Raw genomic sequence first — 24,354 nt, 5'->3', positions numbered from 1 at the left:
AAAGCGCCAGGGCTGCTCCCCAGCGCTGGGATGCTTCGTTTGGGAGCTCTGGTCCGAGTGGCCCATTTCAGACAAGACGGCGCATTAACAGACAGCAGCCGCTGCCGAGCTGCAGCCGCCCCAAGCCAGCAGCCGGCGGTAATCCTGCTCCCAGCAGAGGAGGTGTTGTTGCACCGAGCATTGCTCACACGGTCTTCAGTCACATGCTGAACTTTATTGCTTCATGAGCAAGGATTAAAAAATGAGGGCTAGGGGATGGTTTTAGTGTCACGTTTGACAAATGCTTTGCTGAGGTTTTGTGCTCATCTGCAAAGGCTCAGATGGCTTCCCGAGTCCTGACCTGTATATACGAGCAGCTATAACATTTCACAGGCTCGTCCTTCTGGTGCACACCCGGCATTCGGCTCCACACAACCGCAGGAGAGAAAGCGGCCTGCACCGGGACGCCGAGAAAAGGCTATAAAATGTAATCAACTTATATTTCTGCAAGTAATATTCAAAATGCACTAGATGGTCTTCCCCGAGATGCCAGCGCGGGCATGCAGAGCGCCGCGTTAACTGGAAAGCTGGCTTGGTTTTAGTTTGGCAACTTCGCTGCAACCGTCTCTGAAAGCGAGCTGGTGCGGCACGGCACGGCACGGCACGGCACGGCACAAAGACTCCTACGTGCGTCTCCGCAAGAGGCATGTGGCCCATTGTAACGGAGAGTAATCCCGAGGGTATTTCAAGGCAATTGTAAGGTTTAGGCAAATCCTAGACATTGCATTCTTTCTGCTATCTGCCTTTCCTCTCACGAATATTAAAATCCAATTAAATCCCACAGTTACCAGATAGCTGCATTACCATGAAAATGCACAACGAAATCACTACAACCTAGACCTTATCATTATTTGACATAATTATAGGTTGATCTGAAACGACGCCACGGTTATTAGCAACCTCTCTAGCAAAAAGGAAAACTCTCGCTTTGCCTCGGGTCAAAACAAAGCCGCGGCCTCAACCGGTTCCCGGGCTGGATGGGAGACTTCCATATGCCAAAGTATTTCTCGGTCTCTGGACTTAAAGCTGCTTACGGATTAGACAGCTGCAAGAAGCTTGATCCTCCCCAGCACAAGGAGCGGAAAGTTTGCTCTGCGCGCTCCCGGGTCTCCCAAGCGAGCGCTGCCAGGAGGCACGCGCAGACTCCAGCGGTTGCTGGGCCAAGGGGGAAAAATCCAGCTCGACGAGGAGAAGCCTTTCTTCCCCATTGGAAGTGCTCAGGCATCTGCCTGCCTGCCTTTATTTGCAACAACAACATATTAAAAATTAATGAATGCCAGCTGGGCTGCCCTTCACCTGCCAGCAGCACGAACGGCGGTGGTAATTCGTGGATAAAGGCGAGAGTGGCAGGCAACGGAGGCCTCGATCACCACTCTACGCTCGCCCTGGCACCAAGCAGCGGCTCTTGAAATGAAGCAATTTAGTTTTAATTTAGCCCTTTCCCTTCCTAGGGAAGGCAGCCCACAGCCTGTTAACCTTCAATGAGCTGGCCGGCCGCGCTCCCAAGAGGGGCGCCAGCAAAAGGCTGGCGTCCCCCCGCCTCGCCCGGACAAAGGGTTGCTCGGCGGAGAAGCTGCCAGGGATCAAATATTGCAGATAGAGCTGCGCTGAGAAGGCGAGGAAAGGGGCTGGGAAAGACGAATACGGTCCCAACGGGAGGCAAGGTAATGCAACTGGTTAGGCGCAGAAGAGAGAGCCCAGAGCCAAATTAAATCCACGGTAAATTGCTGTATTTCCAGAGCGGCTGCTGGTTGCCGGAGGCAAGCGGAAGGAATATTGGCCGCCAAGACGCGCGAGGGCGGTGCAATCTAGCGCACTCTTTGCCCCTGCCAAACCCCGTCAGAAACCCTCACACAACCAAATTAAGGTTAATTCAGCCATTTCAGACTCCTTCATTTCATCCGCTGCCGTAATTGCACCTGCTGGCTACTTTCTATTATTTCCAGACCCTGGTGGGAGAGGTCCTGCTTCACCCCCGTGCCGGGCTCATAAATCAGTCATGCTCCAGAGGCGCTGGATAGCAACTCCGTTTAATGGCTTTTTCCAAAATGACAATAGGAAACTCTGGAGATACAGCAGGCACCGGTTCTTGGCCAGCACGCTTCCCAGTCTCCGCGGCTCGTGTCTCGTGTGACTGCCGTCGGATTTGCAGGCGGCGTGAGACCGATGGATCAAAAGCTTCTTTTCATCAAGAACCGCTGCACGTGCCTCTTATGGCAATGCCCAATTCCAGCCATTTCCCCCTAGCTGATTTGGAGGGTGTTTCCAACCCCTCCAAGCGCCAGGCTGCTCCAGGCACGTGAAAGCGAACAACATGCAAAGCCCCCCGTGTGTGCACAAAACCACGTGAGGAGCCGTGCAAACTGCTGATGGCAAAGCCAGCGGCTCCAAAAGGAGTCCTCTGGAGTGCCACGTTGTGAACACGAAATATGGTTGCATGTGCAGGAGGAACAAAAAGCAACTGGTAGTACACACTGAACGGATGAACCTGAAGTCTGGAGCGTGTCCGCCCAGGAGGCACCCTTGCAGATTTCTTTCTAGGGGCATGTAGATTGAGGTGACTTGAAAAGTAAAGCTGTATCTGTGTACAGGACGCGTGCATGCCCTGCTTATCTGCTCAGGAAGCTGGATCCATTTAGCGTGGTTCGGCCTTCTTTTCTCTCGGAGTATCTTGCCTCGTGGGGGTGGGATGAGAAGGGCGAGGGATCCAGCACAGCCTAGCCCACGCTGCCAAGATGGTATTTCAGAGCAGGTAGGTACCCGCAGAACAGGTCAGCACGGTGCCACGGGGCAAAGCCGGTGCCACAGGGACAGGGGCTCTAGACATGTCCGGAGCAGGACTGCCAGCGACGGTCCACCCTGCAATTGCATCCACCCTTTTCACTCTGACCCTCCGCTAAGAAACGTGAGCACACGCGTGTGTGCAGAAGCACTCTTCAACCTGGCTACCTGAGTTCAAATGCACTTTCACGATGGAGGAAGGGGGGGAAAAAAGGTCAAATATCTTGCACGTTTCCCCATGCATTCTCTAGCCCTCCCCGAGCCATTATCACCATGCACGTGTGCCCGAGCGGGACCAACGCCAGCAGGAAGACAGTTCAGGAGCAATGGCACGTTGTTTGCTGAGACTACCAGCTCTGTTCCCCTGACACCCACTTGCTAAGTTCAGCACAAGCAAGTCCCGACTTCTAGCAGGTCTCCCCTCCCTTTTGTTCTCACCAAGCTCCCCCTGCCCTCTCCCTCCCCGGTCAGTGGTGAATACCAGGCTGAGATAGCACCAGTCTTGATTGTGCTGCCAAAGATATAACGAGCAGGGCGTTTCGAGGCCCCTGCAGAGCGCACCTGGAAGAGAAGTCAAGCGATGCATTTTTCAGGAGGTTTAATGATGAAGACACTGAAGCAGGGAGACCGGGTAGGCCGGCGTGGCTGTGTGGAAGCACTGCAGTCGGACTCTTTTCTGTGCATCCTCGATGCCTGGCGAAGGTATAAAAGACATAGCCGTGCTATCGCACTTCAGACACGCAGCCCCGCGCACCTCCCCTCCACCAGCCAGCCCGATCGGCCAGCCGATAGCGATTACAGGATCTCTAGTTAAGCTCACCGCCTCATTTCTTTAAGCTCATTAAGTGCTGTGCACAGCCAAGCAGGAACAAAGCCGAGCCGCGTGGACCTGGGGCCCAACCGCGCCAGGCTCGCGCAACACCGGCTAAGGGCAAACGTATGCCGAACGTCAGGAAATGCTCCCCGGGAGTGGGAAAACCATCCCTCTTTCCATCTCTCACATGAAACTCCTGTGTTCGAGGGCATTTCGTAGGCACAAGTCTCCTGCCCTTTCTCCCTCTCAGCTGCTTTTCTATCCCCGGCTATTTCTGGCAGGGTCCGAGTGACATGACCCTATTGCACAATGCAAGAGGCGCTCTCATTCTCACCCAGTCTGATTAAACACACGTGCCAGGTACAAAACCTAGCGCCCTGGTTTTGCCGGTCTGTCGTATTCAACCCTTTGGATGAAACTCATTGAGGAGACACCAGGTCCCAAAGAAAGCCAGGTGCCAACGAGCCTTCAGGACCGCGAGGATCCTGTTTCCACCCTCACCTGGAGTCCTGCTCTCGAACGAGGATGTCGGGAGAGGACGGGAAGAGCATGCCAACAGCATCCCTGTCGACCCCGAGGACCGCTCCAGAGCTGGAAACGTTCATCTCTGTTCTTCGCTTCGCCCCCACCCTGTGCAGCAAACCACACGGACCTCGCCCAGAGCACTTTTCTCCACTCCGTGAACTGCTCACCACAGTGTTAAGTGCCCTGCCCAGGTCCCATGCAGCATCTGTTAGCAGCTCCACAAGATACTCTTTCATTATGTGCTGTACAGGACTAATTGTTTGGGGAGAAAGGGCAATGCTGGATGTCCCTTTCCTCTGCCTTCGCTCCACGTCGCGGATGCCAAAACGTTCCCTCTCTTTATACGAAATAAGCATGCAGAATAGCCTTGGAAGAGCAAGGATGGGAAATGGTTGCTTCAGGTTCCCTTCTCGCAGGTGCTCGCTGTCAAAAAAATAATAGATAAAGGCTGGCAACTTGCAAGGAAAAGACGTTACCTGCCTGGATGGCACATGGGAGACCTGGGCTCGTTTCCCTGCACCCCTACACATCTTGTGCGACTTTAGGGCACGTCTGCTGCAACGTGCTGCAGACAGATGAAGATGCCACCGACTCTCCCGCTCCCGCTCTCAGGCTCGAAGCACTTTGGGGCACGTCCCCTGGCTCCAGCAGCTCTCGAGACCCGTCCAGGTGCTTAAGCCCCGTCAGCGGGGGTGCCTCCAAACCAGCTCTGCTGGGGTATTTCTGAGCCTGAAGTACGTGATGGGAACAGGTGTGCAAGGAGCATCTGTGCTGTGACACGGGCAGGCGTGCCCTCTGCGATGGATTTAAACACCCAAAGGCCCATTAGAAGTGACTTGGCCAGTGGGAGTGGGGCACCTAAGTGCCTTTACTAATCCCTCGGTTGTTCAGCGTCTCGGTTCCCTGTCTGCTGAGTGGGGACAGCAGCACTGTCCCGCCGCGCGGGGACCGCGACATCCTTCAACACACAGAAGCACCCTGGGCTGATAAAATTCCTGCTTGCAAAACAAGGGGACGGTCCTCCGGCCTCTTCAAAATCCCTCCAGCGTGCCAGCCCTTGCAGACAGAGCAGAAGCCCACTCATGCACAGCCCTCAGCTTTCAGCAAGAGAAGGAGACGTCTCCTTTTTCACCCCATCCCGATAGCCCAGATGTTGCAGGCAAGCCACATGCTGTGAAGATCCCATTATTGTATAAATACTGCAGTGTGCTACAAAGCAGGAATGACTACAAGATACGCCAATAAATGGCTCTAAGTAAGAATCACTGCGTGGATTTCTCCAGCCGGTGCAGTCGGGAGCAGGGGCCATAACAGGCTCTTTTGGCCTTAAAAAAAATGTGAAAGTCTAAGGCATTCAATAGTATAGACTAATTGTCCCCAGGAACAGAATATTTTGTAGGCATTAGCGTCTTTTGGGTTGTTTTTCTTAATGCGTTTCTGTTCTCTCTCCAGTTACTAATTCATAAGATTCAATAATTAGAAAATTGACTGTAATTAGCCAATCTCCCCTACATAAAAGAAAGCATTGAACCAAGACAGCAATAGTCTTGGACAAAGTGCCTATGGGAAAAATCCATCGGTCAATTAGACAGGCTGTTGTGCAGAAGGGGAAGGAAAACTGGCCTCTGCCCCCTTCGACATGCACACACGCAAAACCAAAGTCCGCGGGGGCTGTGCTCTGAAAGAAAGCGAGTGGGACTCGAGGAAAAGGCTTTGCTACACAACCTAGACGGGTATCGGGGGACCGTGGCCGAGACTCATCTATTGCCCACCTGGTCGGCTGGACACTCCCTGTCCAGCACCCCCAGCATCAGGGCGCTGTCAAGGGAGCAGCAGGTGCCAGACCCCGCTGTGCAGGGAAGAGATCAGACAGGACACCCACCCTGCGCCACGAGCCGGGGGTCTGGCTCGCGCCACGGCCACGCAGCTCTGCAGCGGAGGCAGCCTACACAGCAGTGCAATGCCCCGTGCAAACGTAACGCACCTCACAGATCTCCGAATATCACTGCCCGGCACATCCGCTGACTGCCCAGATCAGCCGCCGGGGATTGGCACCCACCAGCCCAGCGCCTGTAAAGCAACTACCGCAGTAGCCAGCCGCCCTCAGACCCGACATCACGGCCAGGTCGGCTGACCACGTGCAAAAGCTGCACGCGGCGCTCCGGCGTGACCCTCCGCTGCCAGAGCATCAAAACCATCACGCTCCACCAAGCCTCCTTGTTGCAACTGAAGGGCCACGGTCAAGTGCTCTCGTGTGGCAGGCAATACCCTGAAGTGCACCACTCCGAGCTGGAGAGCTGAGCCGTTAGCACAGCGCAGAGATGCTGCCGGGGAAGTCGGCATAACCCTGGGAGCCTGGCTTAGCTGCAGGACTGAACGGACTGGCTGGTGCGCCCTGTTCTCCTGCCCACACCAAATGCATCCATGCCGTCAAGCAGCCTGCTGCTCTGCTCCTGCCCAGACCAAAGGTGCATTGTAAATCAGAAAAACAGGCTGTCTGCCAGGTCCCTGGCCCTGCCCTGCCCTGCAAGCAGAGACTGCATGGTATGGCGAGTCCTGCTCGCAGCAGGGGAAATGCACACCAAAGCCAGAAATCTTCCCTCTGCTCGGCTCCACAGCAGCTGCTCGAAGACTGGCCTACAGGAAGGGCAAAGAGCAGGAGCAAGAGACAGCAGAAAGGGAACAGGTCCTGCCGGTCGGCTCCGGTGCGAGCAGTGGGAACAGGAATGGGATGCAGAGGTGATGCCTCTGCCACCGGACTGACCACAGGCCACCCTGGCCACGATGACCAGCCCAGCAGTTGCATGCTACCAGCAAATCCCAGGGACCACGAAGGACTACGGGGGCTGTGAGACCTCCCCATGATGACACGGAGACCTGCACTCCTCAAGTGCCGGCCCAGAGCTAGCGGCACCAAGACCCGAGTGCACCCTCGCCACGGATGCGATCTGCACGTCGGCATCACATCCGACATCCTCCTAGGAGGGAAGGATCCACGGGCCCAGCTGCACCACAGGGGAAGTCCCAGCATGCACACTCGCTCCCAGGCCCAGACAGACATCTCTGCTGTCATCTCAGGGCTGGGCAGGAAACCACTTTCCACTCTCAGGAAACCGTGAGCTTGCAAGTCTTCAGCATCACAACCAAGCCAAGACCTTTCAAAGGGAAGCAGGTGGGAAGGCAGAGAGAAGAACCAAGTGGTTTGGGCACGCATCTACAGAAGGGAAGACCGAGTCCTGAGCCCCGCAGCTGGGCTAGCCTCCCACATCCCAGGCGAGGATACTGGTTATTCTGGAGTGGGCCTTGTTTGGACCAGAAATTACATCCCTGACCCAAGAAATCTTCCTGCCCCAGCTCCCCTCAAGACCCGCCGGGGGGAAGCAGCCAACAACCCCTTCTGTGGCACCGTGGTGTGGTGTGGGCAGGCGCCCTTCACAAATTGCCCCATTTAATATAGGCTTCCCCCACGGGATGACGGTGCTTATCCAGCCTCCACAACCCGTTCAGCTTTAGCCTCTCCGCTCCCACTGCTGCTATTTTTAACTGGAGTCCTGGTGCACTGTAGTTTCTCCGATTCGGTCTCCTCTCTCCTAGCAGCTCCTGAAATTATCCAGTTTCCATGGCAAAGAAACAAAACTGCCAGACAAACCCGAAGCATGCCGGCAGAACCGCGCAGGGAAGCAGGACTCCGGCATGCTTCGCTGCACCCAACGCTGCCCATTATCCTGGGATTCAACAGAGGAGGAAAAAAGCAAAATGAAGCGTCCCTATTAAAAGCACCTCCCGGTTTTTTCAGAGCAGCTGGTTTTGGAAATGGTGGAGGGGTTGCATTTTTTTTTTGCATCATATATCGTTTCCCAGGCCTCACGTTTAGCGCACAAGGCCAGCGGAAACATTTGCACGGCTCCATACGTTACCTTGTCAGTCTCCTGGCGGGCCGCTGGAGGAAAACTGCATCCAAGGGCACGACGCGGGAAGGTGACTGTTTTCTCCAGGTGTCAAACACACGCATAATTTTAATTAAACCTGCGAGCTGATCTTTGTCAGGAATTTTAATTGCAGTATGTATGTTTTTACTGATAAACGCCCACAGGATTAAGATAATCAGGAAAGACAGCGTATTAGCAAAACGAGTCTCCGTTCTAATAGCGGTAATTCTCATCAAATATTGGACCAGCGGATAGGGTTGGCACGTGAACAAGAGACTGGATTCGGGCATCGTGACCGGGCGGATACGGTCCGAGAGATTCCCTGGCGCTAACCTCACAGGTTAGCAATCCGGGAGTGCAACATTTTAAACCTACAGGGTTGTTTTCTCAATTACTTCGCCTACACGAGGAGCCATAGGTATTTGAGAAAAACCCAGCAGTCGTCCACAGGTCCAATTCTGGGCAATTAAAATAGATATGCAGCACTTAGTGATTAATTCATCTTTGCAACAATGAGGTAGGCAATGCAAGCCAGCTGACATTCCATATCAATAGTATTTTAAATGATAGAGAGACTGAGGGAGCAACCTGACCAAGGCACCGAAAGCAGAGAGGAGCAAGAAGGCAGGCTCTCGACCTTCTCCGGAAACCTCCCTGCTGCACGAGCTGATGCCGAGGGGGTTTCTGCGCCCAGCCAGTACCAAGTTGCTTCCGAGTTCAAACTCAAAAAAAGCCATGCAAACAGATCCCAACCACAAGCAGGAAGGAAACAGAAGCTCGTCTGAGATTGCCAGTGTCACCGTCAGCCAAAACCATGTTAAGAGGATTTCTCCTCAACAGTGGCGACCACAGAAGATCATCTGGACCAGGGAGTCTCAACCAGGATCCTCTTAAGGGTGCAATATTAGCGCTGCTAGGTGCGCAAACCCCCACGGCCGAGTCCGGCAATTTCAAACAGGAATCCAGAGGGTCAAGCCATGCTGACCGGCTGTGGGCCGAGCTCTTTGCAACGGAAGAATTGCTCTAATACTTCTCCGTTGCCGAAAAGAAGTGAAAGCTAAGAGCTGGCAGTTTACACGCCGGGGCTGAGTCTAACAGGGGGGTGGGTTGAGTCCAACAAGGTTGCTGTGGACAAAAGACAATATTAAGAGCCCGTTGCACCCGCGTTGTTCACATGCAAACCTTGCAATGCCGCGTTCACGTTTTGCTGGGAGCGGGGCGCCGGCGAGCAGGAGGCAAAGGAGAGGAACAGGTGAGTTTACTTACATCAGAGGCAGGGCCTTTATCAGCACCGGGGCAGGAGAAAGTGACAAACTCATGGCACCGCTTGTGCACAACGAAGCAGCAAACTGCAAAGAGAACGCAGGGAAGTGTCAATCAACAGGCAAATTAAAGGCTGCGAGCCACAGTCATCCAAGGCTCACGGCTTTTCAACAGGCGCGAGCTTTGTACACCGAGATGTGCTGGCACCTTACCTTTCATTTCCTCTCCCTTTGTAAGGCCGGGTTAATTAGCTTCCTCAGAGAGCTGTTTTCGAGATATTGTTTTATGTTATAAAACAGGATTAACAGGATTATTATTACTCATCAAAAAGGCTTCCATAATTCCTATGACAGGTCATGTTTTTTATTTTTAAGAAAGCCCAGGGAAAAATTTCCAAGTCTTGGTGCCTCCTGCGAGCCAGAGATCACATCTCAGTACACATTTACAGAACGGAAAAGCTGGACATGCATTACAACCCGCAGCTGAACACTGGTTAGCATCTACCCCGCTCGGCTCTTCGCACCCCCATCGCACACGCAGCTCCTCCAGCCTGCAAGGATACTGCCCGTTTGGAGAGCAACGCGCTGCAAGATGAACCTGGGCAGGGGTTGGACTAAATGCCCGGTGAGGCCCCTGCCAACCCTGCCCACGAATGTCTGGTGCTAAAAAAAAGAGCTATATCCAAATAGAGACTATGGGGTTACGCGCTATATTCAAGATCTAGATTTTAAAAGGGACACTGGTTCATCTTCCTCCCACTCCTCTATATGCTTTTCCCACCTCCCCAAGTCGCTAACCAAGAAACCGCCCGTCCCCTCCCCTCCTCTGGACTTCTATATCACACACTGGAAATGCAACCCCAGTTGAAAGCTTTCACGGGGAGGTCGTCTTCTCTGGGAGCATCACGGTCAAATGCATCGCGCTATAATACCCATGCAGATGCCTCGTGTTAAATTGTATGACCTGATCCAGCAAAGTCATTAAGCCTGCAGTCTGGGACTCCTATATCCTTCACATTGTGTCTGCGGTTAATGACCATTGAAACACCATTAGAAATCTGGCCTCACTTCTTTGCAGGGCCACAGGCAGGCACTTAAGTGTCCTGGTTTAACTGAGTAAAAGTAAAGTGATTAAAATCAAATCCATATTTAGGTATCCACGCAGAGAAGGCTGAAAATGTTGGCCTGAGTGCTTGTGTACATTGGCAAGCTTTATCCTGCCCGAGCACAAAATAAATGATATCTTCTATCCTCGCCTGGCATTTTCACACCCGCATCTCGTAAAGGGAAATGCAGGCTTCAGGGTACTCTGAGTCAGATATCCAAGGTGCAGACGTGGGCAAATTGTGAAGGTATAAAACAAGATGACAAGGCACGGAGCCCAGAGCTCAACCCAGGCCTGCAAACAAGACAGGGGGAAAATGGAGTAGTAGCCTTGGAAGAGTCCTGCTGCATCGTTCAAAGCTCGTGCGCTGACACACTCGCGCCCAGCTTGTGTCAAAGGGAAGGGCCGCGCAGCGGCTGGACGCAGACCTGTCGGGTGCCTGCCTCCACGTGCAAGAGCTCGAACGGCTCAGCTAGGCACTCGATTGCCAGAGCATCCCTGAGCAGAAAGACCATGCCAGCTTAAAGCCATTGCCGCAGGAAGACAGGTGGTCCCCATCTCGGCTGAGCGCCTCTGGGGTGAAAAACAGCTGCCGCAGCTGGAGGTAAAAGCCAAGGCTCAGGCGACGAAAGACTCGGCGCCCCTGCAGCAAGGGCCGAGACGCTTCCCGGGGGCTACCCACACACGCTACGGTTGCCGGCACGGATCAGCCTTGCACACGCATCCCCCCTCTGAACCGAAGGCAAAGTCGTTAAGCTCGAAGTCAGCAGTGGCTCTAATTGCATGGGATTTCATGAGCAAAGACCAGCTGCAAGGCGACCCTGACAACCCTCTGGCTCCATAACCCTCACGGCGGGTCTTTTCCCCTGCAGCAAACCCATTGCCTTAGAGCGGCTTTCACACTAAATTCAGGGGCAATTAGGGGATGGGCTGGCCGTGGGAAGGAGACCTGGAGAGACGGGGCACACGGGCACGGGCAAAAATGAACACTCGGTCTTACAAATGAAAACTCAGGGGGTCTAGGGGAGGGCGGGGGGCGCCGGCCCTTCGGTTTCCCGTCTCACGGCTCTCCGGCAGGGAAGAAACAGAGGCAGACCCTTAACGAGCAGCACGACCATCCCAACCTCTCCCCTTTTCCAGACACTTTTACTGCTTGCTCCATGTTCTCCAAGCACGAGCTTTTCTTGAACTTGAGTCTCCCTCAGCAGCTCTCCTCCGCCTCCTGTTCACCTAATTGGTATACAGAGGCGGCGGCAGCATCTGGGGAGCAGGAAGGAAGAAATCACAACTCTATTAGCCCAGATTTGTCCTGGATGTTGGTACGGATTCAATTTGGCTCCAACACGCAGGCAAGCGCAGACAGTCAGGATGTTGCATGCAGAAGCTGAAGTCCGTCGTGCAGCGAGAGCTACTCCCAATGGGGTCTGATTAAATTTGTCTGACTAAGGAGGTGAAACTGTTACCGGGCTGAGTGACCTCTCCTATCCCATCCTCCACCCCTCCAAAAGAAAAAAAAGAGGGAATAAAACCAACCCTGCTGTTGAATGCCTCGTCCCCTGCAAAAAGCAAGTAGCCGACAGCTCGGTGCTCTCTCGGTTACTCTGCTCAGGGTCACAAAATCCAACTCGCGCCCTCTCAACCGGGGACGAGCGCTCCAGCGGCGTCTGCGCGCAGGACAGTCGGGAGCAAACATTAAGCCTTGCTTCCTGCAGTAACCCCAATGCTATAAGCTGCAAACGGCAGCAAAACCGCGTTATCCGCCGCGGGCAAGCAAACTTTACATGCAAGGACTGAGCCGCTTAAAAAGAGCGGACTAGAACGACGACGGTGGGTAAAAAAGATAAAACACAAGATGACACTTCATATTTGTGGCTGGCGGATGAAATCCAGCCACTTGTGCACAAGTCACGGCCCCTTAAAAAGCGGAAGCAGCGACCGATCAGTCAATAACCTCCTCGGTGGGTATTTAGGTGGGGAGCAGGTAGCTCAGACTGGTTAACGGGGCGTGGGACTTTCCAACACAATGAATCCAGCCCAGTTGGGTCGCAACAGAAAGCTGCGGCTCCCAGCGGGCTGCGCCGGTTGCATAGTCTGCAGCTGGGTTTCTGGGAAGCCTACCCAGCATCTCCGTGGGGCAGACCCAGTTTCGATGGTACAGTTTTCCCCCCCAAAGCTCAGCTTGGGGCTAGGGCACTGGGCAGAAAGGTGCCGGAGCAATGCGGCGAGGAAGACGAATGGGTCTAAAGGCCCCCTGAGATTAGACATTGGTGTGTAAGACTCCCAATAGACAACTCCGTGCCCCAAGGCTCGGCAGGGCGTCCTGCAGGCCCCGCACATCCCCCCGGCCAACCCATCCTCTTCTCTTTGCTTCCCCGGTCGCGCTTGCCAGCGCCGCCCTGTTTGCTTGGCCTTTCCTGTGCCGATGCACGGGGGCAGGTGCGCGGTCGGACCCCGATGCTAAGAACGGAGCGTGGCACATAAAAGATGATCTCCTTCCCCTAGCTCCGCCAGGCTCAGGTCTGTACACGAGACGTCACTGCTGGGAAGAAGTCCCAGACCCTCCGTGACCACGGTTGTTGCTTGCATGCTGGTTTGGGGGTTTGCTTCCTCTCTGCCCAAGCTCACAAGACAATCCTCAGCTGAAGAGCTGGGGGCGCAGCTCCCAGCCCAGCCCTCCCCGTCCACGACTTATCCAACCGACGGACCTCCCACCCCCCCGCTCGTCAGCATTTCCACCTCGTTGCATTGCATGCGACTTCAGACTCCAAACTCTTCCAGGCAGGGGTCATCTTTGTCTTGCCTTTGTAAGGAGGCACTTGCTCCTCTTCGAGAGCCATGAAAATAGCCCGCTCGAGTTTGGCGGAGCAGAATGACTCACCGGCCAGAAGCCGTCGTGCTCGGAAAGCACGCGGACAACGCGCGCCTACCCAGCACCACGCAATACTCGAGTCTCGAAGGAAGGACACACAAGGTCGTGTTCGGTGACACCGATTTGGCTGCCCACGAGGTACGAGCAGCAGCTACCATCCTCTCTGCAGGGGAAAAAAAGCACTTTGTCCCAGTTTCCAGCCACTAAATGAATGTGCTATGCTGGAAGAAAAGCCCCACCACCTTCATTTCCTCTGTAGCACTCTTGGAAAATTAGCATCCGCTTAAAATTTCAGTGGATCCTGAAAGGCCCGATCTTCATGTCATCATTCAGCCACCTTTCTTCAAGCCAGTGCCAGCCCCATCCCTTTGCCAGCTGCCCATGCTCGAGCTATTCATATGCTCCCAGAGCTCGCTTCCCAGAAGGGGCTTTGCACACCTGCCAATAAAGGTCTGGATTTTTACTGCAATGCGTTTCCATCCAAAATAATCCAAGTTTTATAGGAAATACTGTCAACCACCGCATTGCACTGAGCAAGCCAGGGGACAGGCCAGGTTAAAAAGCCCAAACTAACAACTCTCCATCTCAGAAGGTTGAAATGCAGGATTTTACCGGGGCACTTCACTTTGTAAAAACAAGAACAAAAGGCTGGAAGATGGCAAGAGCCAGAAGCTAGCAAGCACAACGGATATGGAGGGGGCACCTACACCCGCTTGGTCTCGACCCTCTCCCTGGCGGGGGGGGAAGCGCCACGCCAGCACGGAAATTTTCCAGCTCTGCAAGCGGCAGAGACACCGAGAAGCCTATTTCTACTGGCACGAGAAGCGAGGGAGCCGAGGAGCTCAAACCCGCTCCCAGTTTTGTGTTACAGCCTCTCCCCATGCCCTGTTGAGGTTTCATTTCCAAACTTTAATTATTAAAGAAGTCATTAAATATACACACAGTTAACACCTCCCAGCCTTTCAGCAGGGCCCCGTAGTGCTCATCCGCCACGCAGCGCTCTCTCACCAAGCAGAAAAATAATTATGGTGCCTTCAAAATGGTGCACGCTGCAGCTCAATTAAGTAAGTGATAGCCGTCCTTTGCAAATCCCCTTTGCAGCGGCTGAGTACTGAGCAGCAGTCGCAGGCTTTTCAGCAATCGATACGAACACAGATTGCTGCGCCCATAACATGGATTGCGGTAATGAAAATCCGTTTGAAAATGATGAAGTGCAACCCCCCCGTCCCTCCTTCCCCATTTCAAGGCCCAATCCGGAGTCCAGGAATGGCTTTCCATCCATTTTAATGAGCTCTGAACCAAGCCCTTAGGCCTATTTCTGCAAACCTCTGAGCAGACCCCTTGAAGAGTTGCGCGCAAGCCTGGGCGAGTAGAAAACCCATGCAAATGAGCAGACAAGGGGCTGCTCAGACAAGGAAAGTTGCACAGATGATCACGCCGGGAGTCGTGAAGATGCGCCCCTCCAGCAAGGGCGTAAGACGACGACCGAACAGATATTTCCTCAGATGACTAATCTGCTGTTTGATGCTGGGAAAACGTCTCAGCTTCAGCAAGACCTGAAGCCTGGTTTCCTGCACAAACGCAGTACTCGGGCAGGCAGCCAGCTCTGCACGTGCACCTCGCGTGTCTGCGGATGCACGCCGCACTGCCACTGGGCTCATTTCATGACACTTAGGAGCTGTAAGATGGAAGGGTAATTTTTAAACCGCCACAGATACAAGCAGCAGCTTCCCCAGCTCACTAATTAGACTGTTAATTTGTAAATCTTATTATAGGGATAATAAAGTTATCAATTCCCAAAGATGAGCTGCACAGATCCTGAGCAGTCTGCTTTGAACAACCCACAAACTACCCTGTAGCACTTGTCACTGCTGACTGCGGGAACTTCTGCTGGCCCCAAATCCCATTCAGCAAATGTCTGGCGTCTGCAGGACAGTCGCTGCGGTGAAAAACCCCTCTGAGCCCCTGCTGCTCTTTGCAAGAGGAAGGCGGAAAAGTCCTTTAGTTTCCAAATCAGGTTGCATACCGCTCCATCTGGCTGCCGCTAATACTTATATGATGTTTCATATGAAGATAAAATCATCTTGCACCTGGCTAACTGCTCCACACTGGACAAGGGGGAGCGAAGGAGACAACGGGAGATGCTTCCCTGGTTGAGGGGGAGGGAGAATCAGCTTGGGCCCGAAGCACAAAATGCAGCATCTTTCCCCTTCCTACTGCTCCTTTCCAGCACAGCGTCGGGGGCCAGCGAAAGACTTCGATTCAACGCCCGACATGCAACGAGCTGCACTCCCCGGACAGCATCCAGCCAAAGGAGTTGGGTCATTCCTCATCACCGTGTTGGAGGCTCAGGAAGGTCGCTCCCGGCTCTGGGAAGCAGGGCAGACCCCGGTGAGGCACGTCTCATACACACGCACGCTCGTGGGATGTGGCATCTTCGTCGCAGCTACGGGGCTGGGGTTCGGGAAGTCTCCAGGCAAGCGACTTGCACGACATCCAGAGGGTCGCCCGCGTGCCACGTGCTGCAAAGTGCCCGGCATGGCAGAGCCCGCCGGTCTGCCGGGCAAGGGGGATCGTCGAGAGAGGAGCCACGTGAGAGTGGCACTGCATCGGCCAGCCAGGTACGGAAACCTGACATGCAAGGACCTGGACGCCTGGCTTCATTAGAAACCTGCCGGATGAAGCATCTCGTTGCCGTAACGAGAAGGCCTGGTATTCCTCCCGCGAGTGGCACGTGATGCAAAGTTATTGCCGGGGCAAAACTTTGCTGCGAGGGAGTGTCTGGCTCCGAGGACCGGCAAAGATCCCAAGAGCAGAACAGCGCAGCAACAGCCGGACACGAGTGCATCTGCAAACCTGAGGAGCCAGCATTATTCTGCTGCTAGGAAAGAGGGAGAGTGGGGAAAGCAGTGAAGAGAAAATCACTCGGAAGCCTCTCGGCCCATAAAAACATTTCCAAGCTCATCCCTGCCCAAGGAAAACACGTCCACACCTTGGGGACAAGCTGCGACTTTACATCGCCGAACCCTATGTCTGCTGCGCGCTATGCAGGGAGTGCTAATGTGCATATCTTTGATTGTTTTCTGGTCCTCCGGATCGCAGCATGCTGCCCCCGTGGTCTCAGACTCTGCCCCAGGGCTCATCCAAACGGGAGCAGTCATTTTAAGCCACGAACAAAGGCAGAACAGGCAGTAAAGAGCGCCAGCAAAGCAGGAGGCATTCGGCTCCCCGACAGAGAAGAGATTTTCACAGCGACTAGGAGGGCAATCTGACCCCTGTACAAGCTGCCCAGACGCGGGGCCACCGGGAGATTTTTGGAAACTAAGCCGACAATATAAACCACCGGACCTGTACTGGGGACAACGAGCTCGATCCAGCCTTGGAGCCTGGGGGCTGAATGGACTTCCCGTTTTCAGGAGCCACCGCCCCGAGCTGCATGCACAAGCTTCCTCGGACATCAGAGCATCGGTGCCGAAAATGCTTCACGAGCGCGGAGGTTGGCAGGGTGCCGTGCAAACAAGATGCTACCGTACAGCTCCGTCTCAGTGCCGGCCTCGCTGCGTTAGGCATGGACACGCGTGCAGCTACCAGGGGGTAGGTACTCCTCACCGCCCCTGGGAAAGCAGGCAACAGCCTGCTGCCCTTCAGCAAACGACTCTCCAGCCATGGCAGCAAACAGGCAAAACCTAAACCAGGCGGACTTGCATGGCTCAAGCCTTAGCCCAGTCCTTCCAGGGGTTCTTCTCCACCAGATCCGGCAAAGTTTCCCCAGTTTGGGGGTCTCCGTTGTCTGTCGGCGTGCCAGTACAACACCGTCATGCTTCTGGGCTCTTGTCGTAAATCAGCCACGGGAGCACACGCAGAGCCTACGTGGGCCGGGGGCTGCCCCTACCGCCTAGGCAAAGTCGCGAGCAAGCTGCTGGTGCCTCTCCATCAGCGCTGCAGCCAGCACCCTCCCACCGAGGCCAGCTGCATCCCCAGCGCTCCGCCTGGCAGCACCCGATTCCCCCCATCCGTCTAATGAGCAATGCAGGTAGCTCATCCTTTGTGTCTCGCCAGATTTGTTTACAGCAAAAGGCACATTTGCTTCTTCTGTGCCTGCTCCCCTCCGCCGCCCCACGCACACGCACACCTCCTTCCTGGCTCAGAGTATTTCTCTTTTTTCTGGTCTTTTGTTTACAAAAATGTAAATAAATGCACAGGAATTTCCCCGCCATATGCAAGACGCATCACCTCGCATGCTCCATCTCGGTATGGATGCTGTTCTCAAAGCCGACAGCTTGGGCAAGGTGCCCAATAACTCCACAATACCGAACTGTGCACGCCTCAAGGAAAGCTCTCATCAGCGCCGGTGGCAGGAAAACCCTTCCTTGAACACACGCGGGCACGGGAGATGGTTTGAGGGCCCAGGGATGGAGCCAGGACCGACTCGGGACCACCGAAAGCCAAACAGCAGCTCGCAGAAGAGGTTCCCAGACGCGCCGGATGCTTGCAAGCAGAATTCAAGCAAAAACCGAAGCAAGTGTTTCTGCTGGGGAAAGTCTCCCCTTCTGCTCTCCCAGACCTAGCATAGGCCTTTTGAATACGGCTGCACAGAAACCAGCTTGGATGAGGCCTGGTCAACACGCCGGCAACTGCCCGGCCTCATGCAAGACAGAGCCCTGAGCATCGCCGCGCCTGAGAGCAGCATTCGTCCTAGTACCAGAGCGGGAGATTTCCAGCCCTGAACAGCCTCGACATGAAAGCAATGCCCAGGTGGGATCCCCTCTCCATCTGCAGGCCTGCTAGGTCTTCACTGGAGGGGGGATGGAAATCCACCGGGCGCTTCATTTTGCTCCTGGCCCGAGGCTCCCAGTCGGCAGGCAGCGCTCTCAAGTGACGGCTCCCGGCTCCGCGAGAGGCTCACCCCGAGGCCATAGCCGCAGCCCTGGACAGGATACATGGACGTTGCTGTGCAAAGCGCTCAGACACCCGGGCAGGACACAGCAGGCTTCGGGCAAGCGTGGCGCAGGCCAGGCAAGCGCAGCGAGGAGCCACTTCCCCGTCCTGCCCGGGGCATGCCGCGCAGGGGGGAGGTGGGAGACGGCACGGCACTGTGGTGCTGCTGGCGAGCCGTGCGGGCGCGAGGTCATTTCTAGCCCCCTGTGTGCTATCCGCCGAAAGTCTGCAGCCTGAGATTCGATTCGCTTCGTCCAATGCAATTTAGCTAGCAGCAAGTGATCCGGCCCCCCTTAAATGCCCAGACATGTGAGCGAGAATGAGCCTTGAACACTACAGAGAACGGGGCTGCCTTGACTTGATCTCCAATTGTCTGCCCTTTCCTTTCATCCTGATGTTGTGGGGGAAGACAGGAGGAAGGGGATAAACAGTTCTTACTCGGCCCATCAGCAAATGACTCACTCGCACAGGTCACCTTTGAGGGTCGGCATCTCCTCCTCCTGTTTGCACTCATTTACCGTGCATCTACCCTTCCCGGGGCTGCCGAATGCGTTGGAGGGACCATGACCCCGGTGGGGCACTGTGCTCCGGCTGATGGAAACGGTATTGTTTGAAGTCACTGCAAAAGGAGTTTAATGAATCTAGAGTCAAACGGGTTCAGCAGAAGTTCCTCTAGAATTGAACAGAGTTATATACTCGAGAGAGAGAGAGCGAGCGAGCGCTTTCAAATCATCTGTAATTTAATACGAGATGGTATCCCTGTCATAAAAGTCTAACAGTAATTTGAAAGTTTTATGGAGTGTAGTTATCGCCCTTGCAATTCCGTGGGATTTTTCATTTAGATAAAGTTTCTACATTAGAGTGATTCAGAGCAATGAAGACTGCATACAGATGATGAGGACCGGAGAGAATAACATCTCTGCCCTTGTCCGTGCAGCCTGGAGAAACGCCAACTTGGTTTTTAAAGGGTTTGGTCAGTTTGAAAAGACTTTTTACATCTCCATACAACTGGCTGCAGTGTCGATGGGCACGTTTCTTCTGACCGCACATGAAGACGCGGACACGCGGCCAGCAGATCGGGGGAATCATCACGGAGACAAAACTTCAAGAAGGACCTCTAGGACTCCAGCCGATGCTTCACAGTCCTTGAATTAAATCAAATGAGCTAAATCGGAGAGAGGCAGGACGGAGAACCTGTTTGCAACTCAAGTCCCGGTGAGCTCTGCATCTCTTACAGGAGGGCAGCACAAGCGCGCGTTAGCCCTCGGGCGTTCAGGCCCCGCACCTGCAAACGGATCAGCGTGACACTTCTGGAGTGCTTCGCCCCTCCGGCAGTCGGAAGAAAGAGTGGGAAGTGAGAAAGGACATTAAAAACCACGGGAGGAGACCACTGCCACCTGCAAGCACGATGCACAGGCACAACCTTCCTTAAAAAAAAAAAAAAAAAATCCATCAATTGGCCCCTCTGGTCCAAAGGGATTTTCTGCTTTCGTGACACAATTACGCGCCGAGTTCTCGTGCACTGGATGGCTTCTGTGTCAAGCGTCCCAATTATCTTTTCTTATTTTCCAATTAGTCTAACACCCAACTTTACATTTTTCTGCCTTGTTATTTCCCTTGGTTTGCAACTCAGAAATGTGTTTCTTGTCAGCAGGCTCCCATCCTTAACCTGGAGTCACATTAAATATAATGCAGAGGCAAATCAATGGAGCGGTGGTTCTCAGCCAGGTGCCAGGGCCTCCCCGGGGTGCTGCGAGAGCCTGCGAAGGGTGCCAAGAGGGGCGAGGACATGAGCAAACGAGTGCAGGATCAGGCTTCTCCCTGCCCCGCCATTCCCCAGCCCCAGCTGTCTGACTCCTTTGCACGGAGACAAGCATGGCAATAAATCAATTGGGTTTTGAAACGGGGTGCCACTCAGTCCACACGTGTTATGGAGGGGGCCCTCGGGTCTAGTGAAGGGCGTCTTGAATTGAAACAGGTTGAGAACCACGGACACAGAACGGAAGCCACAAAAAGCAACTGCTTTTCCTTCAAATGCATTAAAACGACAAGCGAGCAGGTGGCGTTTGGAGAGAGGAGGACCCTGCAAAGAGAATTCGCACATCCGCTGCAGCTGGAGAGCGGTGCGGTTTGCTACCAGAGAAGAGAAAATAAAAGTTTCCCATCTTGAACAATGAACCCTTTGTTCCAAGGGAGGAAAAGAGCAAGAGGGGGCGAAGCCGGCTTATCCGAGCACACGATAACGGCGAGCTGCAGAGCGAGGGGAACGGGGAAAGGCGTTTCTGCGCCGCCCCGATGGCGTCTGACGTATGAAAGAGGCCCGAAATCTTTCCCTTTTCTTCTCAAAGGTGACCGAGATTTGGGGGCGTCGGAAATCTCGACCGGCAGCCCCGCTCTCTCCACGGCAGAAGGGACGTGGCTGAAGAAGCAGAAATGTTTCGACTACTTTGAATTCAAAGCCTGAACTCAATCTCGAGGCAGCGGAAGCAATTTTTCAGCCCGTCTGAAAACCTTCACAAGCCGCTGGAAGGAGAGCCCTTCAGGAAAGCATCAGAGGCTCGGCCTTTCAAAGAAGGGCTGATAAAGCTCCTGCTGGGAGCCGCCAGGTCTGAGATCCAGGATGAAAACTTCACATTTGCCAGGATCCGCGTGGGCACATTGAGCCTGAGCGCCGTGCTTCCCGGGCAAGGGGAACTCGGTCCCATCTAAATAGGGTTTGCCTGGCCGGCGCTGAGCCCTGCAAGCAGGAGTAAATTGACCCACGAGTCATGTTAAATTGACCCACACGAGTGCCAGCTTTTGCTGGGTCAGGGCCCGACTATTCGGATGCTACCAGCGCTGCCCCGGGAGTGCAAGGTCCATCTCCCACGCCGACGCAGCCCCCTTTTCACCAAAACGCATCCTTTCCATGCATCCTCCACTACCGCTTCTGCTTCTCTCCCTGTCCCGTCCAGAGCACGTCTGCCCCTCCTGCCGCTCTTCCCCCCACCTGGAGGCCCTTCCCCACCATCCAGGAGACTACTGCTCTATCAAGAGAAGGGCTTAACACTTCAGGTGAGGATTAAGGGGCAGGAGATTCATCTCCCAAGGAGCAGAAATCCCTCTTCGATGCGAAGAGCGAGTGAAGACCGAGCCGCACACAACTATATTTAGAAAGCACTCTGTTCTTCAGCGGCTCGCGTACATGACACCAGTTCAGAGCCATTTGCAAGACTCCTAAGTGCTCTAAGGAAAAGCGGGCCCCAACTCCGAGACGTTCGGTTTCCGTCTCTTCCACCCTCTCCCCCTGCCGAGGGGGCGAAGCGGAGCAGGTTTTCTTGCCGAAGACCCTAAGCAGCCCAAAGAGGCTCTGCGAGGCTTGGGGCCAGCCAGTCCGAAACGGGCCTCTTTGCACAAGTCCTGCATTAGGAGCAGATGCCACGGGCCTGATGAGCTCTGCGGTTTAGGGAGCCGAGCTCTGTCTATTGGGAGGAACAGGAAAAGGTTAATTTGACTTGTCCCAGCGCTGCGGGAAATGGCTCGGGGAAGGAACAGACACTCCATCAAGGCCTCGCGCGAGGCTTTCACTTTGAGACTGAATAATTCAGCGCCACGCGGGCTCGCGGTCCACCGAGCACACAAAGTGCCGGCTTTTCTTTATTATTTTTTAATGTGTGCTGCGAGCTAGAAACTCACGTCGGCGCGACCGGAGGTTACTTCTGCAGCCATTCCCGCTCGCACCCGCTACGGACTACATCAGTTGGGCCAGGAGGGAGGTGACGGGCTTCGCTGTTATTACGGGAGACGTTGGCTCTGCCAGGCTGAGGCTACAGCCGCCGGCGGAGACATTTCATGCCGGGCTGCAAGGCCAAGCAGGAGAGAGAGGCCGACAGACACAAGCGCACACCTGCGTGCGACGTGGTTATCCACCTGGCTTCGGCACCGCAGCCCAAAGCCAGGCCTGCGGGAAGGCGTGCGTCCAGCATGCCCGGTCCTAAGTGAGACATCACTGGGCACAGCTCACGCGCAGGTGCATGAAGAGAAGAGTGCCGACCCGCTCACAAATGAGTCAGAGACGCCCAAGAACCTAATCAGGAAGAGTTTCTGCGCTCCTGACAGTCGCCAAGAGGGAGAAACTGCATCCAGATGCCGTGGGAGCCTTACGGGTGGAAACCATGCATGTTCCTCTTCAGTCGGGTATCTGGGAGGACTGGGCCTAGGCACCTCTCGGGCTGCTGGGACCACGGCACAGCAGCTCCCCATTGAACGTCCCTGCTGCTAGCTGCATTTCCCAGTACCTTAAATCCTTAAGGGACTTGACCAAGGCAACACAAGAAGTCAGTGGCAGAGCAGGGCTCTGAACTCAGGTCTCCACTCTTCAGACTCTGCCCCAGCCATTGAAAGGCCCTTCCTTTGCTCTCATTTTCGGTGCGACTGTACTCGGCACAGTGTGGCCCTCTTCCTACCTGGCCACAGATAAAAGCCAAGGGTCACCCCGTGATCTGCCACTGACTGGCCCATTTCACAGCCTGCTAGGCTGGTCCAGCCCGGCCCCCGCTCCATACCGTGCGCCCAGCCCAGGGAGACTCGCCATTCACATGCTCCTCCTCTCAAGGCTCAGTCACCCCGCAAGTATCCCATTGCTAACCCCAACCTACACCCCGACCTGCCAGCCTGGCCCACCCGGGGCCTTGGTGTGCAAGCGTCTCCGCTGCACACCCGTGCTCCTGTTCATTGCTTAACCATCACAGGCTTGAGCATCACCCGTCCCAAAGCACCATCGCCAAGTCAGCCCAGAGCGGTTTGCACAGGGATTTAAATGAAGTACCGTTTTGCTGCCTGCGATGCACGCCCATTGAGGCGCTCTGTGCACTACTACAGCATCAGGCCATCTGCAAAGGGTGCCGGGGAGTTTAGCACGGCCACAGCAAGACCTCAGCAGCTCCACCCTGGTGATCCTCCAAGGGTTTCTTTTGAGAAGAATCACACCTGCTGCTTCCCGTGACACTGCAGCCACGCGGTACGCGCACTTCTCCCTACAGCGAGCGCCTGCTATAGCCAGGATACGTCACCCCTTACAGGGACACTAGCTCAACCGGCTCTGCCACCTTCATTCAACATGCCAGCCATGCTTCCCAGCTGAAAAAAGACTAGTTAACCATTGCTCACATGCAGGCATGTACAAAGGCATGTGCAAATGCACTGATGTGCACATGCTGCGCTATTAGGGCCACATTTTTTGGCAAGAGGGCACATCATCTCATTTCAGAAGCTGAACCAGGGAGAAAAGAGTTCAGGTCAGATTAAATGTATTCAGTATTTTTCCCTGTGATGAGACAGTGTTTCATCCCAAAGGAGATATTCCTCTAGACCCTCGGTGAGAGTAGTTGTTGGTTTGGGAGGGTTTTGTCCTCCATCTCCCCCGTGCTCCCATTTTGGGCACTTGCAAGAGAAAGGAAATGATGGGTGAAGATAAAACCCTTGAGGGCAAGCCTGGTGCATGCCCTCTTCCACCGCCACGTCTCAAGGACTCATGAGCTCCCCCCGGGGTCTGAGCTCCAGGCTCCCACCAGCCAGGGGAGCACGCTAATCACGGGGGAAGAACGGTCTTCCCCCTGCCGAGCCGGCTTCTCTTTGTACAGTAGAGACAAAGAGTCATTAAGAGGGACTGCAAGAGAGCAGTTGGGATACTCAGGCAGGAAACAGGACACTTGTGTCTCGTCCCTGCTCCAGTGAATAATTCATCCCTGCCGTGCCCAGCGCACCAAGGTCGGTGTCAATGGCACGACAAGACCCAGGCAGGGCACAAGCAATCTGGTGGATCGCACGATGTGCACGCTTCCTCCGTGGCTTGCACGGGAGACTCATCGACTTGCTCAAGGTCACACAGGACACGAGCGTGGAGCTCAATCCAAGTCTCCCAGGTGCCAGGCTAGAAACCAGGCGCCGGGAGGGACAGAGATCCTCACAATCCTCCTCCCAGAATAGGGACATGAATTCAAGGCACTGTGCAAGGAGCAGAAGATGTGGGTGAACACGACTGCTCATCCCCTTTGTCACGACTCCACAACCACCACGTAAATCCAGCCCTGAAAAACCTCTTTCCAGCCAAA

At 54.6% G+C, this 24,354-nt stretch overlaps 1 protein-coding gene across 2 annotated transcripts in view; it reads right to left on the bottom strand.

Moving 5' to 3' along the window:
• The window catches only part of PRKCB (protein kinase C beta), a 168,455-nt gene that overhangs the window by 91,416 nt on the left and 52,685 nt on the right, over positions 1 to 24,354 (bottom strand). For both annotated transcript variants that reach the window (XM_006268410.4, XM_006268409.4), the window contains exon 3: positions 9,355 to 9,437. In XM_006268410.4, the coding sequence (XP_006268472.2) occupies positions 9,355 to 9,437 (83 nt within the window). The remainder of the gene's footprint in view (positions 1 to 9,354; positions 9,438 to 24,354) is intronic.

The sequence above is a fragment of the Alligator mississippiensis genome, chromosome 13 (genome assembly GCF_030867095.1).
Source record: "Alligator mississippiensis isolate rAllMis1 chromosome 13, rAllMis1, whole genome shotgun sequence".
Classification (NCBI taxonomy): Eukaryota; Metazoa; Chordata; order Crocodylia; family Alligatoridae; genus Alligator; species Alligator mississippiensis.
This window is presented reverse-complemented; position numbering and strand designations above follow the sequence as displayed.